The sequence below is a fragment of the Halyomorpha halys genome, unplaced genomic scaffold (assembly GCF_000696795.3).
Source record: "Halyomorpha halys isolate HHAL.00 unplaced genomic scaffold, Hhal_1.1 Scaffold389.1, whole genome shotgun sequence".
NCBI lineage: Eukaryota > Metazoa > Arthropoda > Insecta > Hemiptera > Pentatomidae > Halyomorpha > Halyomorpha halys.
In genome coordinates this window covers 916529-934443 of record NW_027109532.1, presented here as the reverse complement: position 1 = coordinate 934443, position 17915 = coordinate 916529, and the positions used below count along the sequence as shown (strand labels likewise).

At 28.8% G+C, this 17915-nt stretch overlaps 1 protein-coding gene across 22 annotated transcripts in view; it reads right to left on the bottom strand.

The window, feature by feature from the left end:
• The window catches only part of PMCA (plasma membrane calcium-transporting ATPase 3), a 728428-nt gene that overhangs the window by 39458 nt on the left and 671055 nt on the right, over positions 1 to 17915 (bottom strand). For all 22 annotated transcript variants that reach the window (XR_010843530.1, XM_067047708.1, XM_067047713.1 and 19 more), the window contains 12 exons: positions 10898 to 11086; positions 10620 to 10822; positions 9348 to 9454; positions 8740 to 8875; positions 7728 to 7969; positions 7294 to 7558; positions 6724 to 6903; positions 5886 to 6080; positions 3036 to 3242; positions 2195 to 2393; positions 767 to 978; positions 520 to 671 (listed from right to left, as the gene is read on the bottom strand). Coding sequence is in view for 21 of the 22 variants with exons in the window: in XM_067047708.1 (XP_066903809.1) it covers positions 520 to 671; positions 767 to 978; positions 2195 to 2393; positions 3036 to 3242; positions 5886 to 6080; positions 6724 to 6903; positions 7294 to 7558; positions 7728 to 7969; positions 8740 to 8875; positions 9348 to 9454; positions 10620 to 10822; positions 10898 to 11086 (2287 nt within the window). In the remaining variant the exon portion in view is untranslated. The remainder of the gene's footprint in view (positions 1 to 519; positions 672 to 766; positions 979 to 2194; positions 2394 to 3035; positions 3243 to 5885; positions 6081 to 6723; positions 6904 to 7293; positions 7559 to 7727; positions 7970 to 8739; positions 8876 to 9347; positions 9455 to 10619; positions 10823 to 10897; positions 11087 to 17915) is intronic.

Sequence of the window (17915 nt, the reverse complement as noted above, 5' to 3'; positions counted from 1 at the left end):
ACACACACACACACACACACACACACACACACACACACACACACACACACACACACACACACACACACATATATATACCAAATTCTTTCAAACATTTTTTTAATTTTCTCAAGACCCAAGTTATAGTGAGGGCCAAATGTTCTTCATTATATAGAAAGAACAAGTAAAAACATGATTCATAGCTTCTCAGTGTTTACCTTATTACATATATACCCTTGTCCATACTGGGCTTACAGAACTAGATACAGGATTTTGAACTCACCCACACACTTGAGAGGATTTCATTTTATCTTAGGCCTATGAGTGAGTATTTTATCAAAAAAGGAAATATACAAGATCAATAACTAAAAATGTTCTATATATTTTAATGATATTATTGTATCATTAAATTATCAACTTCAAAATAAGTTTTTAAGCAAAAAAAGTATTCATGAGCAATGATGTTGGAAATAAATAAGGAGAAAAAAAATAAAACGAAGGCAGATTAAAGTAAAGATACAGCCAAAAGAAAATACTTACGACAATATTTTTGGAATTTTCCTTGTTGGAACAGTAGTAACGATTTGACCCCATAAAAGTGTCCCAACACCAAAAAATAAACACCACATCCACTGCTCTAGACTTAGTTCGTGAGTTGAAAAAGCTTTTCCTCCAAGTTGTATAATAAACACCTAGTTAATGCATATTTTTTTTTAATAAGAGAGTTATGATAAAAATAAATAGATGACATTTAGTTTCAAACAATATTCATTATACACTTCCTAACCTGAGCTGCAACTGTCCCAATCCATATACAATAAAATATTGGATTAGTAAAGAATCCTTCAAATACATTACGTTGACCATGAATTTTACGAGCATTTATTTCATTAAATAATGTCATCATAACAAATGTGTTAAAAATAACTGTAAAATGTTCAGTTGGGGGAGCTCCAAATTCTGCACCTCTTCCTGTAGGAATATCTAACATTTTGTCACCTGCAAACAATGATTCATGTTAAGTATATGTATATATATGTTTTCTGTAAATCATCAAAAGATTTACATCTTTGTAAACTACTATAAATCATTACAATATAATTATAAAGTAGGTGATGCATGATAAAACATATAAGATCATAGGAAAAAATAATTAGAATATTAAAGTGAAAAATATAACATTATATATAGCATAGTAGATTAGAACATATAAAGAAGATTTTAAACAGGAACCTAGTATCATATCAACAAGGAAGAGTATAAGTAAATAAAATGTAATAAAAGGAATTAGCAAGCTTATATTTTTTAATGGCAAGAATAAATGTCCGGAAACTGCGTGAGGCAGAGTATAGAGAAAGATTTACCCTTGCAAGATAAAGCTTTGAAACCAGGCCCTTCTGAAGATAAGGTGAATGGAAAATGGAATCACTGTGAAGGGATCATCAAACAAACAGCAAGAAAGGTGCTAGGAACAAAAGAAATCCAACAAAAGTTTAGATGATTTGACCTGGAATGTTAATCAGTGATGCCAGAAAGGAAAAATGAGGGTTGTAAGAGAAGAAAGAAGCAGATAACTCGTCAAGTCTTGAAGGAATACAAAGCTGGAGGGAAGAAGAAAAATGAGAAAAAAAAGTTGGAGAAAATAAAGACCTAAGAAGCCATGAGAACATCAGGATATTCTACAGGAGAATGACAGAGGCATAGCCCTTATGGCATGTGGATTCCAATAAGACACACATATTTGAGAGAAAAATCCTAATAAGATATGTTGGCTCTGTGAAAGGATGGTGTGACCAGCAGAGGCTGAGAAACAATGCAGAGTAATAACAAATTTACTAGGAAATGGGTACGGTAAAAGAGCTGGGCAAATTGCAAGAATGGATGGTCATTCACACATTATGAAACTACTCTTTGGGTATGTGAATGGGGAAAGAATGAGAGGATGATCATGACTGAGTTTTACAGATGAAGCTGAAACTGATACACAGAAACCTCTGGACACAAGAGCTAGGCAGATGGTTGCATAGGAGAGAGAAATAGAAGCAACATCTTGATGTTGCCAAGACCTGTACTGGGTTGAAGTTCCTGTGGTGTGATATTTTCCATCTATACAATTGTTTTCTCAGTATTTATCTTTTTCTATTAAGGATGCCAGAAAAAATAAATAAAATAAAACTTGATGAAAACGTAAGAATTAATTACAACAAAGACTTACCAATAAATAAAAGAGAAAAGACAACTCCTAATTGATAAATTGCTTGACCCAGTATATTTTTCATCATTGTTCGAGATATCAGAGGTTTAGTACGGCCATATGGTTTTCTAAGAAGAAGATCTGATGTTGGCATTTCCGTTGCAAGAGCCAGAGAAGCAAGTGTGTCCATAATAAGATTTACCCATAACATTTGCACAGCCTAAACAAACCCATATTTTTATTATTACACTCAGAACTCAAAAATATCATGTCATTATCATTATCATTGTTACTTAATAAAAGGAAGTTAAAAAAATAAAACTCCTTAAATAAAACTATATATGCATAAAAACAACAAAAATAATAAGATTTTAAAAAACAAGGCTAATTCATTTATGTACGTTTTTGATAAAATGCCATCATTGAATTGAAAATTAGAAGATATCTGATTTTAACTAGATAAAATAATTAATTATTATTGTATATGCTGCCTGAATAAGATGTATTAGTTTTTAAAGCATAAAAATAACACCAAATTTGATATTAATGGTATAAGAGTCATTTCTTTTTTTACAATAAATTAATGCCTATTTTCCCTTATTATTAATGCATATTATGGCATTAACTATTATCTATGTATTAAATAATTCATATAAATAATATTAATAAATAGTTGGTGGCTGAGGTATGCATAAAATATAGGCTTATAAAAACAATCGATGCATATAAAAAAGAGTTGTCACACTTCTTAGTAGTAGAAACTGAATTGTATCATATTTGTAGGTGGATATGTGTAGTATTGTTGTTCAATTAGTAAATCAGTTTAATAAACACCAAACAACATTAAATATAAATTCTATACCTTAAGTGGACTATCTTGAACAGCACAAGCACCAATAAATGCCACAATTACAGCCACAACATTCACAGTAAGTTGAAACTGCAAAAACTTTGCTATGCTATCATACACATTTCTTCCCCACATGACAGCTTTGACAATACTACTGAAATTATCATCAGTTAAAATAATATCAGAAGCTTCTTTGGCTACATCTGTTCCTGCTATGCCCTTGAAACAAAACATTAAATTAAATTTTATAAAATAAAAAATATTTATAACAAAAAGGAAAAAGGGGTGATAAACCCTATGACTGAATCTGAATGACTGAAAGACAAACATGAATATTTTTTTTTAATTTGTCAGGATGTTATTACTGATGATACAAGAAAATTATTTATTCACAAGCACATTATAAATGAAAATTTACAATAATAAATTTGCTTTGATTTATTAACACAGCGTAATTACTCTTAAATGGACATCACTGGGGAATGAAAAGTCGTACACTTATTAGTATCCACTTATGAGAAAAAAAATTGGTAAAATATGAACCTGACTGAAAAAAATATGGAAGTCATTAAAGACATCTATCCTGGAAGTACAGTATGTGGGAAGAGGAATGTATCAGGTAAGGAAACTGATTAGTGAACCAGAGACCTAAAACGACTAGTTGCTCAGAAGAAGCATACACAGAAAGCATACTTCCAAGATTAGAATGAAGAAAGCTATATATTTATCAAATAGCCAAGAATGATTGTAACATAGCTCTAGGCCTAGCCAAGAAAAGCTCGCAGGTTTTGGTAAAAAGCTGAGTGAGAACCATTATTAATCCAAAAGAACATTTTGGTGAAAAGTTAAATCTTTAAGAGGAAAACAAAACTAGTCCATATTTGAAATATGGGGGACAAGAAAATCTTAAAGCCCTTCAAAGGCTGTTCCAGGAAGTATATGAGAGAAAGAAATGACATTCTCAGGGACTGGAAATATAGCATAATCCTCCTGATTCATAAAAATGTAGCAAAATGGACATAAAAAGCTATAAATCCATCAGTTTGCTTTCTTTACTCTTGAAACTCTACACTTCTATTTAGAAAGAGATCGGCTGATTGTAGAAAGGTGAACAGCCTGGGTTTTATCCAAACTGGTTTTTATCCAACCATCATATCTTTGTTCTTATGACTATCACTTAAAAAGCTTAGGATAGGGACAAAAATCTATATCTAGCATTCCTTGATCTGAAGGCAATATTTGCTTTAGCCCCAAGAAAAGAAATTTGGAATGCACTAGTAGCCAAGGAGTTTAACAGGGAGATAATTTAAGCTCCCTCCTGAAGTGCCTGAACTTCAATCATGGAATGAAATATGAGAACCATTCTCATACTGAGCCATTTGTATGCAGATGACATAGTCCTAATAGCCGACTCAAAGAGAAAATAATAACAAGCTCTGGTGTAATGAGAAGAGGAGTTGCTTCATTAAGGTATGAAAATTAAGACCTACAGGAGTAAAGTTCTGGATCTGGCAAAAGAAGAATAGGAAGACATCCAACTGGCCTGCAATGGTGAGGTACTTAAGGTAATGAACGAATACACCTAGTTTGGAACTAAAATTAGTAGCTAGATAAATGCTGAAATCTTGAACAGAAAATCCAAGGCGAAACAAGTATATTATCAGATTACTAACTAAGATGAACGAGTATCAGTCTGTCTACCTGGCTACATTCATCTATAGCGGAGAAAGCTGGACCATGTTGGACAGGCATGACAGCAGCCAGTTGCAGTTGCATAACAGCAGCAGAAATGAGGTTCCTACATAGATCTGTTAGGAAAATTAGGAGGAATCACATTAGAAATGAGAGTATAAGAGAGCAGCTGGAAGTTCCTGAACTAAAAACCACTCTAGAAAGCTAACAGCTCAAGTGGTTTGGGCATGTCTGCCATATGAACGATGGATCCTATAAAGGTATTGGAGGTTTGACCCACAGGGAAGTGACCATGAGGACATCTCAGAGGTACATACCAGGAATATGTACATAGGATTGGAGGTAGAAGAGACAAAACCCTCAACCAAATGAAGCTGTTAAGCAGGGACCAAGAGGAGTGACTGTGTTGGATAGAGGCTCCTTCAACGCTAATAATGACATAAGAGGAAGATACAGAAGATGTTTGTCAATACTGACTAAAAAATATGTATGAAACAAATTATTGAATATTTTCAAGTTGATTGAAAAATCATATAATAAATAACATCATGGTTACCATTTTTTAAAAAAAACTAACAACCTTTGTTTTATATATAAAACAAACAAAAAAAAAGCCACCCCTATCATCTATTAAAGATAATAATAAAAAAAAAAACCAGTATGATACTGAAATCGAATAATTAATATAAATAAAAGCAATAATTTTTTTTATTGACAAACCAACATTTAGAGTAGTTAATCACTCTAAATGAGAAAAAAAATCACTATACAAAACATCAGGGGTCATAAAATACAGAATTAATATTAATAATTTAAGTTACTGACAATCAATTTTAATTTAAATATTTTTTGAGAAAAAAATTATTAAGAATACAATAAGATAAATAAACCAACTATTATTAGAGTTCGGAACTGTTAACCTGCAGAATGTTATTTCTGGGAAATCATACAGATGGGAGAAAAAAATTAACAACATTAATGAATAAAATTTTGTAAAGTTTAAATGAAATTTCTTTAAAGTAAAGGGTAATTTATTGTTAACAATTGAAGTTACTGAATGGAAATGTTGAGAAAAGTGTAAATACTATAAAAAAGTGTTGGTACTAGATATTGTATGAAGGTTGATAAAGTAATTATTTCAATAAAAAAAGTAAAGCATAAAAATAATACCATTGCAAAGCCAACATCGGCTTTTTTCAAAGCTGGAGCATCATTTGTACCATCACCAGTTACAGCAACAACTTCACGACTTTCACTAATTTTACTGTCAATAATACCTTTGACCAAGGTATACTTATCAGTCGGTGAAGAACGAGCAAGGACCCGAAGTTTTGGCCACACTTTATCAATCAGATGTTGTTGGACCTATTCATAAAAAAAAAAAAAAAATAAATAAAAAAATACTTTTATTCGAAAATAAGAATATAAAAATCTAAATACTACTTATACTGTTTTTTTTTTCAAAAACAATGTTCTGGAAAAGGCAAAATATTCCAGAAATTTTTATGTAGATTTCAGAAAACATTGTAAATATTACATATAATAAATAAGGTTCCGTTAATGAAAATATTACCTTTGTACATTTAAGAAAAGAACTGACTTTGAAATTAGTCAAACAATAATCAAAACAATTATTATTTATTAATATTAAAAAATAAGATTCATTCTCTAACAGGTAAAAACATATTGATATGCATCTATAAAATGGTGATAAATTAAAATGACTTGCTTGTTCTAACTGAAATACTTTTTCCCAAAATCAATAATACTTCTTTAATTTTACAAATCTGAATAATATAACACTATATAGTTGCACTAACCCAAACCTATTTTTAAGTACAAATTAATAACCACAAAATTATATTACTTTTTTGGAATAAAAGTAATATTTTTTTAAAAATTAAATCATTTACATCACTTCATAAATGTAATCAGCAATATATTTTTAGTATAAGTAAAACAATATTTCAAAGCAATGCAATATAAATGTAATATTATATGAAATTACATCTCCATTTGAATCCCTAATTCTTCTGTTGAATTCTTTTCCTTCAAGAATTAAATAATCATCTCCAGCCTTAACTATGCCACATTTCGTAGCTATTGATCTTGCAGTGTTAATATTATCACCAGTGACCATTCTGACAGTTATTCCAGCTCTTTGACATTTCCTAATAGCTTCAGGTACCTATTATTTAAATAAAAAGTGTGCATTGCATTAATATATGTTATAAAACAAACAAATTTATACTATTAATTTTGGTATGCAATAATGCATTCATTTTAATGAAATTAATTAAATTCATAAGTGGCTGGATTTATCATCGATTCAATTAAGTTGGATCCATTAACTGTTAATTTATATTTTTAATTATGAAATGTTTCGCCAAAAATTGGAAAACTATGTCTTTTACAAATTTGTCCAATAAAATTTAAAAAATAAATAAATTTTTAGATAAAATAAAAGTTATAATGTATACAAAAAATCCTTAGTCTAGAGGTAAACATTAGCAATTTAAGATAGTTTATCATATGACTCTATGGCATTATGTAATAGTACTTTCCAAAAGAATCATACCTCTGGCCTAACTGGATCTTCAATACCAACAACACACAGGGCAGTTAAATTATTAGTTATGTACTCTTCATCCTCCCAATTGGGTTCACCATCAATATGAACCTGATTTATGTCAGCTTTTCCAGGTACGAAGTCTCTATAAGCTACTGAAATAGTCCTTAAGCCATCACAAGCCATAGGCTCAATAACATTCCTCACTAACCTTTCTTGCATTTCTCTTGTAAATTTTTCCAGATGGCCCTCACGTCCATAAATAAATGCACATCTTAAACAAGGATAAACTTTAAACATATAGTTTTAATCAATTAAAAAACATGTAATTACTATATGAAAAATAATAATAACTTAGACAAAATTGTATTGCATATTAAAATAAAGAAATCAAATTAACAAATTAAGATAATTAAAAATATGAAGTATTGAAGGGTTCATACTTTTTTAAAACAATTTCTGAAGCCCCCTTAGTGAACAGGCGAAAACCTCCACCAGATCTTGGAATAACAGTGGACATTGATTTTCTAACAGAATTGAAGGTATAAACTCGAGTAAACATTTCTTCTGGAATATCATCTCTTATGGTTTGGTAATTTTTGCCTAAAGATTGTACGAAACCAAGTAAAGCACACTCAGTCTTATTGCCAACTTGCTTAGGAACATCATTTGGATCATCACCAGGCTGAAATAAACAATAATAAAGAAACATAAGAATGACATAAGAAATATAACACAAACTTTTATATGCATGTACATACATATAAACATGTATTTTAAGAGTGTTTAGAACTCACAAATGATTAAAATGTGTCATCTGAATGTTACTATGTAAGAAGTCATGTTAGTCGAGATAGTTATGTCACTACGTCGAGATAGTCAAGGCACTTAGTCAGATGGAATAGGTGGCCTTTAACTTTTCTCAAGAGTCTATCTTTGAATGCATTCATTGAAGTCAGACATCCACTGTAACTCCGTATTTTTATTTGTTTTTGTTGATATTATAATATTCAAAGTCACTTAGTGTTTGCATTCAATATTCAAACAGACATTAGAAACTGTTACAGAGTCAATAGTCAGTTAATTCAATGTGCCTTTGAAGACAACTTACAGTCTGAGTTTCTAGCACAAGGAAGTAATCATTTCAATAACTCAGTTCCATCAATTAAAATATTTTTTAATTAACGAATCACTTTGACATGATTGATGAAGCTTAATAAGGCACATTAAAAGTATCCAACACTATAAGTTAAGAACTCAGCAAAATGATTGTCTGTTTAAAAACATAACTTATCATGATTAGCACTAAAAATATTATAACAAAAATAATCCATTCAGTATTTATAGTGTTACTCAATTTAGATCTTGAAGAAAAGAAAATTGATGTGATTTGAACTTTCTCTCATTAAATAAATGAAATGATAAGATATAACAATCAATTAACATCATACTGACCATAATACGTGTAGTATAGGCAGAATTAACAGATATTGCTTGAATAATTAGATTACCAACATTAGCTGGTATAGTAGAAAACTTTGGGGTGGTTTTGCTTAAAACTTCACATATATATGATTGAACAACAGTCATCCTGAAAAAAGTAATAAATAAGTAATTGTATTTTGACAAAATTATTTGGGCAGTAACAGGTAAAACTATTATGTACGTAGGCTATTAGTTAATAATGTGTTGTCTTTTAAATTAAAAATTATTAAGATTGATTTAGAACATAAAATAAGCATAGTATAAGTTAAATGTGAGTTTTCAATGATTGAAAGTAATATCCAATATCATTAATAATTGTTAAATATCATTAAGTGATATTTAGCTATCATATAATTATTTCTTAAATACCATGTAAGTCTTAAAAAAAAAGTTGCTTTAAGTTCAATACAGTCATTTATCAACAAATGTTCATCTTTAAGTAAAAATTTCATTATATAAACATTATTTTTAGAATAATTGGCTTTAGCATTGAAGGTACATGAATGAACTCAGTTTGAATGTTATATCATAATAGTTCGGACATCATAAGTATAATAACATGTGAAATAAAAGTATACCTGTTTGTGGTGAGGGTCCCAGTTTTATCAGAACAAATAGCTGTTGCATTTCCCATAGTTTCACAAGCATCCAAATGCCGAACTAAATTGTTATCCTTCATCATTTTCTAAGAATTAAAATAACAATTTAATAACAAACATTGGAATGAATATTTATAAGAAATCGTAAAACTAAAAATAATAACTTAAATATCAATCAATACATGCAATCATAAACTAAAATTGGGAATGAAGTATGGGATACCTTAGTTCTAGTTCTAGAAAGAATTTAAAGCTTGTTTAATAAATAAGAAAATATTTTTGTTTTTCTAAGTTGTTTTATCCCTGATAATAGATGTAAGTCTTAGAGAAATCAAGAGTTTTTTTTTTGGCTCCACATAAAAAAGCATAAAATTAATTTTTTTTCTAAAATTATAATTTTCATCAATTTCATAATATATCAATCTGACTTAAAAACATCAATTTTCATTAACCTCGTCATTAAGATTTACCTCCAAGCCACAAATATGATTTGATCGTTTTAAGGAAGTCACAAAAAGTATAATTCATTAGTTGGCTTGTAGTAGCTAACATGAAATTAAACGGAAATTGATATCTGTACAACCCATAGGTCTTGATGCGACATAGGGTTGGTTCACCAATTGAGAGAAAAGTGCTTGTGCGCAAACAATCATTCCATTGCCCTCCTCCCCATACATAAAATTAAAAAAACTAATCAATTATTGTATGTAAATATCATAGAAAAATTGATGTCAGAATAATTTATTTTGTCAGAGTATTGATAATTCACTTAAATAAAAACATTTTTTTGTATAATTTAATTTTTAACATGTTTACATACATAATGATTTAAAAGAAAAATGATTTTAGAAAGATAAGATGGTCCAGGGGGGGGGGGCTCTATAAGGAACTCAAAATATTAAAAAACAACTATTTAATGAAACTCAGCCAAATATTAGACAGCTCAATTTATTTCAAATGATACTTTATATGTATCATACAAATCCCCACAGTCTGATTTTAATTCTGTTCAGGGGGAGATCATATATCAACCTCAATAGAGATGATAAATCAACCCTTATACTCAACCTATTAAACATGGACTCCCATAATCCACTTAAAATCAGAACCATACAACCTTTCATTTCCTCATGGTTAACCCCAATATAAAATAAACCATAAAAAAGAGGGAGCTATATAACCTATAGCTTTTTCAATCAAAATCCACACTCAGTCACTTATACTTTTCATAATGGAAATACTTTTCCTTACTTTGACAGAGTAGGCTAATGATAATGTCACAGCTAATGGTAAGCCTTCAGGCACTGCTACTACTAACACGGTAACACCAATAATTAGGTGACGAACAAATTCACCAGCATAAACATTACTCCAGGGCTTTTGTTGAATTACAAATGTCCTTATGCAAAACTGAATAACCAATATGACAACAGTCAAAACAGCAATAGTTGACCCTGAAAATTTTAATAAATACGTTAAAATGTTTTCTAACAAAAAAGTTGAAGAAAAATTAAGCCTTAAATAAATACCTGCATATCCAATTTGAATAGCTAATTTTGTTAATTTTGCTTGAAGTACTGATTTTTCCTTTTTGTGGTCATCTGCAGATTCATCTTTCTTTTGAGCAAAAGCATCACCACTACCTTGGGCAGTTGCAGAGCCTACGCCAATACCACTTACCATATGACTATTTCCAGTAACTGCTGATTCTTCATCACCTATCACAAAATATAATATTATAGCCCATAAAAGAAATAAAAGTTTAATACATTTAACACATAAACATATTAAACTTTCAACAATGCAAATGTATATCATATATATCACATACTTTGCCATTTAAACAAGAAAATTATTACAAAAAATTGTAAGAAAAAGTGACTTAATCCTTCCATTTGGTAGTTACTTTTCAAGAGGTCATGTATGCATTATTAATTTTAACTTCAATGATTATGAAAAAAAAATCAATGATCAATAAGAAAAATTAAAAACATATTAGCCTAAAATTATTATAATATATACAATAATGCTAGTCATAACAGTGGCACGAGGTCTATCTTTTGAGGGTATAGTTAAATCTCTAACCATCTACCGTTCTTTTCCAGTGCAGATAACTATGGACTGCAGTAATTTTTTTTTGTTGTGGATTCTAATAGTAAATAAGGTCCTTGGAGGAATTCATACCGAGCACGTTTTTTAATCCAATATGTCCTGAAGGCATGCAAAAGTTCAAAAATAATTGTTTACAGTTTTTGATGATTTGCGTGTGAACATAAAAAAACGTATAGAACCAAATTGCTTTCAGAATTTAATTACCTTTAGGAAACTGACATCGTAATTTGAGTTTCCTCAAATGACAGAGGAGACTAAAATGGCTGTTAGGATGAAAAAGCCTCAAATAAGGAATCTCCCAATTATGATGGCGGATTCTTATGAAAAATTGAATTTTTAAAATGATTTTTTCTTTAGTACCCAATATGTATTCATCTTAAAATCTTAGTAACTATCTCAACCCATATAATGAAAGTACCCTATTCCATTGGAAATTCGAGAGTTAGGTGCACTAGAGAAGAACTAGAGATTAAAAAATCAACAAAGCCCCCAAAAGATAGACAGTAAGCCACTGTTATGATCTAAAATCAAATCAAACTTCCAAAAACTGTAGAGGTAGTGAACTTGCATAATGGGATACCCTGTATTTATACATTATATTATAAGTTATTTTTCTTTTATAATAAGATATTTTTTATTCAATCGTGGCAGGCAATCATTATTTTACTATCTATTTTTCTTTAAATAGTTAATTTTTCATATCCTAGCAGGTAGTTAATATCTATTGCATTGAATTGATTGATTTTGGTCAATATGAATAGAGACAAATCAATAATTGACACAAACTTTTCACAAATATGCAATGTGCATTACTAATAAGATTTTTAAATAAAATCAAAATTACATCTGACTATAGATTTTTTTTTTTAAAATAACACAAAAAATAATTTAAATTTATAAAACATTTCAAATCATAAAATTAATTCTAAATAAAAAATCATATAATATACTTTGGTTTTTTTTATAGATTCTAAGAATTATTTACAAGTAAAAAAAAATATACCATTTAAAAAAAAAAAGATCACATATAATGACAAATACATATAATAACATAATTCTAAAACAATTGCTTTACTTAATATAAATAAAAGGGTCTTAATATTTGGCTTAGACATATTCCTTTACACTTTTTTATACTTCTACTTCTAAATTGAATCATTTCTCGATATATAAATTTCTTCTATCTTCTGACTTTAACTGGAAACTTATTTTATTTCATCCCACTTAATCCCTTTTACTATTTATCGTAACCATGGTTGTTATTAATATTGTTTATTGATTATAAACTAGTTCATTGCAATTAACTGAAACATACTATTTTAAACTTAAAACTTTCAAAAAATATTTATAAGATGGATTCTCATTATATCTAATGTGAAAATTTAACACAACAAAGATAGGTCTGACACAGCTAGACCAGGGGTTGCCAAATCAAATGATCTTGTGGGCTTTGGATGTGCATCATAACTCCGCAGGCCACATATAAAATTATATAGTCCCATATTAGATTTAGACCCACTATAGGCATTTTTGTGGAGTGAAAAATTGAAACATGAGTCATTATTATTAAATAGCACTAAAAATGAAACAAAAATATATGGATGTACACATAATGTATTTTTTAATAAATTAGTTTTCATTACTTTAGCCATCCTAAAATAAATACATTTTGTAAAAGTATGATGAATTTTGTGGGAAAAATGTTCAAGGGGAACCATAGGTTGGCCACCTCTGAGCTAGACAAAGACGGATAGTCATCTAAGGAAATAGTTCCTAGTACTGAGCATTGCCAATGCCTTATGTAGCTACTCAATAGTTAGCTAACTATTTAGTTGATGATAGAAAGTTTTTTTTAAACTACTTTTACTAATATGGTACAAGTTTATGTCCAAAATTAAATATTTTAAACTGTTTGATTTTTAATAAACTTCAGTTCTTTCGTATATAATGAATACTTCAGTGCTCTAAGCGGCTGGAGCTAATGTATATGCACAATGTAAAGATTTGTTTTTATCAAGTCAATTGAAGAAGGCTGTTGCTCTGTGACCTTAAGCAACTTATAACCATTAAAATGAACTATCGCAAATATAATTTCTATAATTCAAAATCACAGAACATCCAAACCATGTTTAAATAGATAAATAAATGTTATTTTCTTACATAACCCATTAAAATGCAAATAAATACTAACAATAATTCTAATCAATAAAGAAATGATTTATAAACCATAAGTAATTATTAACTTAAAATTATAGAACAAATTTTAATTTTCATTCCTAAAAACTATTTATGAAACAAAACAACAATAACAATATCTTTCTCCAATAATTTCACACATTGAATCAGATTAAGCGATCCTTTTTTATATAACATGTTTTTTATATTAATTCTCCTTTCATGTTTTTGCCAAGATCTATTCTCTGTTAGCATAGCAACAATTAATATTTTCTTCATATCAAATATTTCCACATTATAAATACACACACACAAACTTTCATGTAGCCAGGCAAAAGTTAAAGATTACCAGATCTTTTACGTAAAACATAAGTTGAGACGTTACCTGTAGATTTACAATAAAATCTACATGTTTTTAGTTTTATCTGTATTTCCTTTTTTTTATATTCAGGGTGTTCCTTTATGCATGTTGATCTACCTAACCTCAACAATTTATGAAATGTTCATTTGATTTTTGTAATTTGCAAGAAAATGGAACAGAAAATGAAAAAACATAAAGAACAATATCATTTGATAAATTAATTTCCTGTAAGTATCCATCATAGTAATTTGAGTTTCATCGACTGCACAGGAGACTCAAATGCCTATCGTGATGATGATGCCTCAATTATATCACATATTCTTATGAGGAATTGAATTATCAAATGATTCCGTTCTTTAAATTGGATCAATTTTCTGCCCATTTGCGCACAAATTGACAACAAATGTTGAAAATTGTCAGTGTTGTTTTTGTGCTTAAGCCTCCAGGACATGTCGAATTGGAAAAATCACAGAATGAATCACAAAATGAAATTGGATTTGACTGAATTATATATGAGGATCTTATATTGAAAATGCCTGTTTCCATTAGAAATTCCAGAGTTGATTGCACTGGAGGAGGTTATAAAATCAATGCCCTCAAAAGAATAGACCGAATGTCACTTTTATGACCTAGTGAAAATCAAATGAAATTCCAAAAACTATGTAGATAACAGAAAGGGGGTTGAACATGTATAGAGGGACACTCTTTATATTAAATTTTTCTTCCATTCTGTTGATTATTTTCAATTATTTAGATCAAATTATTTAAATGTTAAAAAAAAAGGGCTTTTAATTTCATAAAAAAAAAAAAAGGTTCAGGGTCAGTTAAGTTCAGCCTCACCAGTTATGTCAGTAAATTTCACTTCACCAGTTAAAGGTTAATATAATTATTTTATGTAATTTATTTACTTTAATTGAACTAATATTTCATTTGAAAATATATATTCGTTTTGTATTGTTTATTCCAAAATATATAAAATTTTCTCAAAAAACTGAGGTCTTAAACTTTTTACCTGCAGTGTATATAATATTAAGATATTAACTGAAATAAGCATCAATTTTAACATTTTCAACTTCATTACAGTTTTAGGTTGATTTTGTGACCTATTGTGAAACTAAATTCAAGAATGAAGTACGCCAGAAAAAACTATTACCAATCATGTACAACTATAACCAAAAAATCTTCAATATGTTTTTTATATGAATCATAATTTTTAAGATTAATACCAATGCATTCCAAAGTAATTTAAAAAAAAATAAGTACACTTTCAGATTTAATAGATAGTTATTAAATAAAACCTTATAAAACAAACAAATCTAATCTAACTAGCTTAAATTAATGAAAACAAAATAAAAAAAAAAAAGAGACAAATTATTGTTAGGCTGTTATTGGAAGATTGCGATAAAAGCCTCGAATCACTCAATCATTCACTGTTATTTATTTGAGAAACTTAAGCTTTATTTTAGAGACTTCCAATAATAATCCAGTTGTATTTATAAAAGGATCTAATAACAATTGTGTGAATTACTGTACTTATAGTAAGTACAAGATAATGATGATGAATGGATATCAGCAGTGTTATCACTGAAAGAAGTACTTTCTGGAGAAATGAGGAAGAGAATCCAACAAGTGAAAGAGATACATTTATATATCATAAACTAAGAAACTTAAGAAGGCACAGTCAACTTTACAATATTTTATTATTAGTGCATATCTATCACAGTAATTGTATATGAGGGTATTTAGAATGGTACAGTTACTAACATGAAAGAATCATATAGTTCAAAGTAAACATAAGTCATCAAGTTACAATGATTGGGTTATCTTATGATCACAAATTCCTTAAGCACCACTTCTATGAAAAGGAAGTACCATCAAAACTCACATTGCTGATCACAAAGGTTGAAGTACAAGTTGTGAGAATGGGATACATACAGACTTATCAAACTATGTACAAAAACTAATATTCAAACTTTCTGTTGATATTACAAGTTTTTTCAAAGTATAGAGGAAGAGGTGGTACTGCCTATAGAATTTAATCTTCATTTAATGGGCAATGAACATTTAACTGGGGGGGGGGATAAAAATATTAAATAAAATTTTCAAGTTAATTTTCACTTTTAGATGATAATTCATTTAGTATTGATAAGGAGTAAATTAGGGGAAAAATAGCAGTATAATTCATACACAAAGATAAAATAACAGATTTAAACATAACATTAAGTACAATTTAGTGTCAAAGAGAAGACACCAAATGAAACTGATTCATTTAATAAATCAATTTAAATGACCATCTAAAATAACTTGGCAAATGGAACATTAATTAGTCTAAATTGTTATGTAATAATTATTTCTAAATAAAAATGTTCTCAAAAACTCCTTTGAACTATAACAAAACAATGGCAAAGTGTGATAGAAATATTTATATAATAAAATTAGAAAAAATATGTGTTGTGTACATGATAATACATTTGAGCATTGAAAAGAAAAATACTGTTTAAAGAAAAGCACCACACATTATTTGACAACTACAGAAGTAAAGTGAGATGTCTTCATTAATCTTAAAAATATTGGCAAAATCATGAACTTAGTATTTTTTAAATATAAATTTAAATTATTAGTGTTTTTTTTTTTTTAAACATAGATGTGTAAAAGATAACATTAAGTTTATTTTAAGTAAGCATATTTAGTTGGTGTTTTATGATTTGAGTAGCAATTAATACATTTTTTTTTTTACAAATAAAATGAAAGCATAACGTATGCTGGCTTAAAAAAAAAAAAATAATAAAATAATTTCGTAACTTATTCATCAATAAAAATTTTGATGATTTCTGAAATGCTAATGCATTAAGAATAACTAAAAAAGACTTCCAGGAGGTAAAAAAATATTTCCAAGAATATTAGACTTATAATTAGATAGCATACAAACAAATTAAAAATTTTACACCTTTATTTGCAGAACAAATTTAACAACTGCATTTGCTACTGTAGTGCTAAGTGTATTTTTTAAATAATCTAGTATGTATAAGTGCACACATACTTATGTGTGCAAGCTAATTGGTAGTAAAAACAAAATAACTAACATTCAGTAATATGTAGGACTAATTATGAAAACTATAAAGATTTTTTTAAATTTTAATTAAATAGGAAAGAAGAGTATTTGTTCTTTAAAATACATGTTCATGAAGCAAAACAAGTAGAAAAAAAATAACTTGAATAACTGTATTAAGGGACTAACGAATAGATTATTTTATAAATGTAATTAACAATAAAAAATAATGACATGCTACAATAGCACTTTTATACTATAAACAAGGTAGCAGATTGGAGTCTTTATCTACAGTGAAATGTGGGGGTGAGGGGGGGAAGGGAGGAATCTTAAAAATAATGTGATAAATCATGCAGTCCAACAACTGATAAAATACAGGATAGTCAGTGATAGTGTAAAACACTTTTAAATTTACACATAACAATGATTTTCTAGGAAAAACAAGAAAAGTGCACAGAGGCAATTGAAGGGGTGATAAAAAATGTTTGCTAAATTCAAATTTTGCAATAGAAAACAGTAGTACATTCAATGAATATTATTAATACTCCTTCTAGTCTCTCATTCATACTGTTTCTCAATTTCAGGCGCTTTTTAAATATTGCTCGATTTAACTATCTACAGTTTCCTTTTCCAATTTTAAGCTAATATTTCAAAAGTGATACAGGACCGTCGCTCCTCGGGGATCTCAGCAGGTGGGTATGATGGGGAAGGATTGCCTTTTTTTTGTGTTATGATCTCCTCTTGTGAGATTGTGGCATGTCGTACATTGACCAACCTACTCGCTATAATTGTCTGTTTAAAAAGTCAGATAAGTAAGGCTTACACGGAGAGTGGGAGTGGAGGGTTTTAT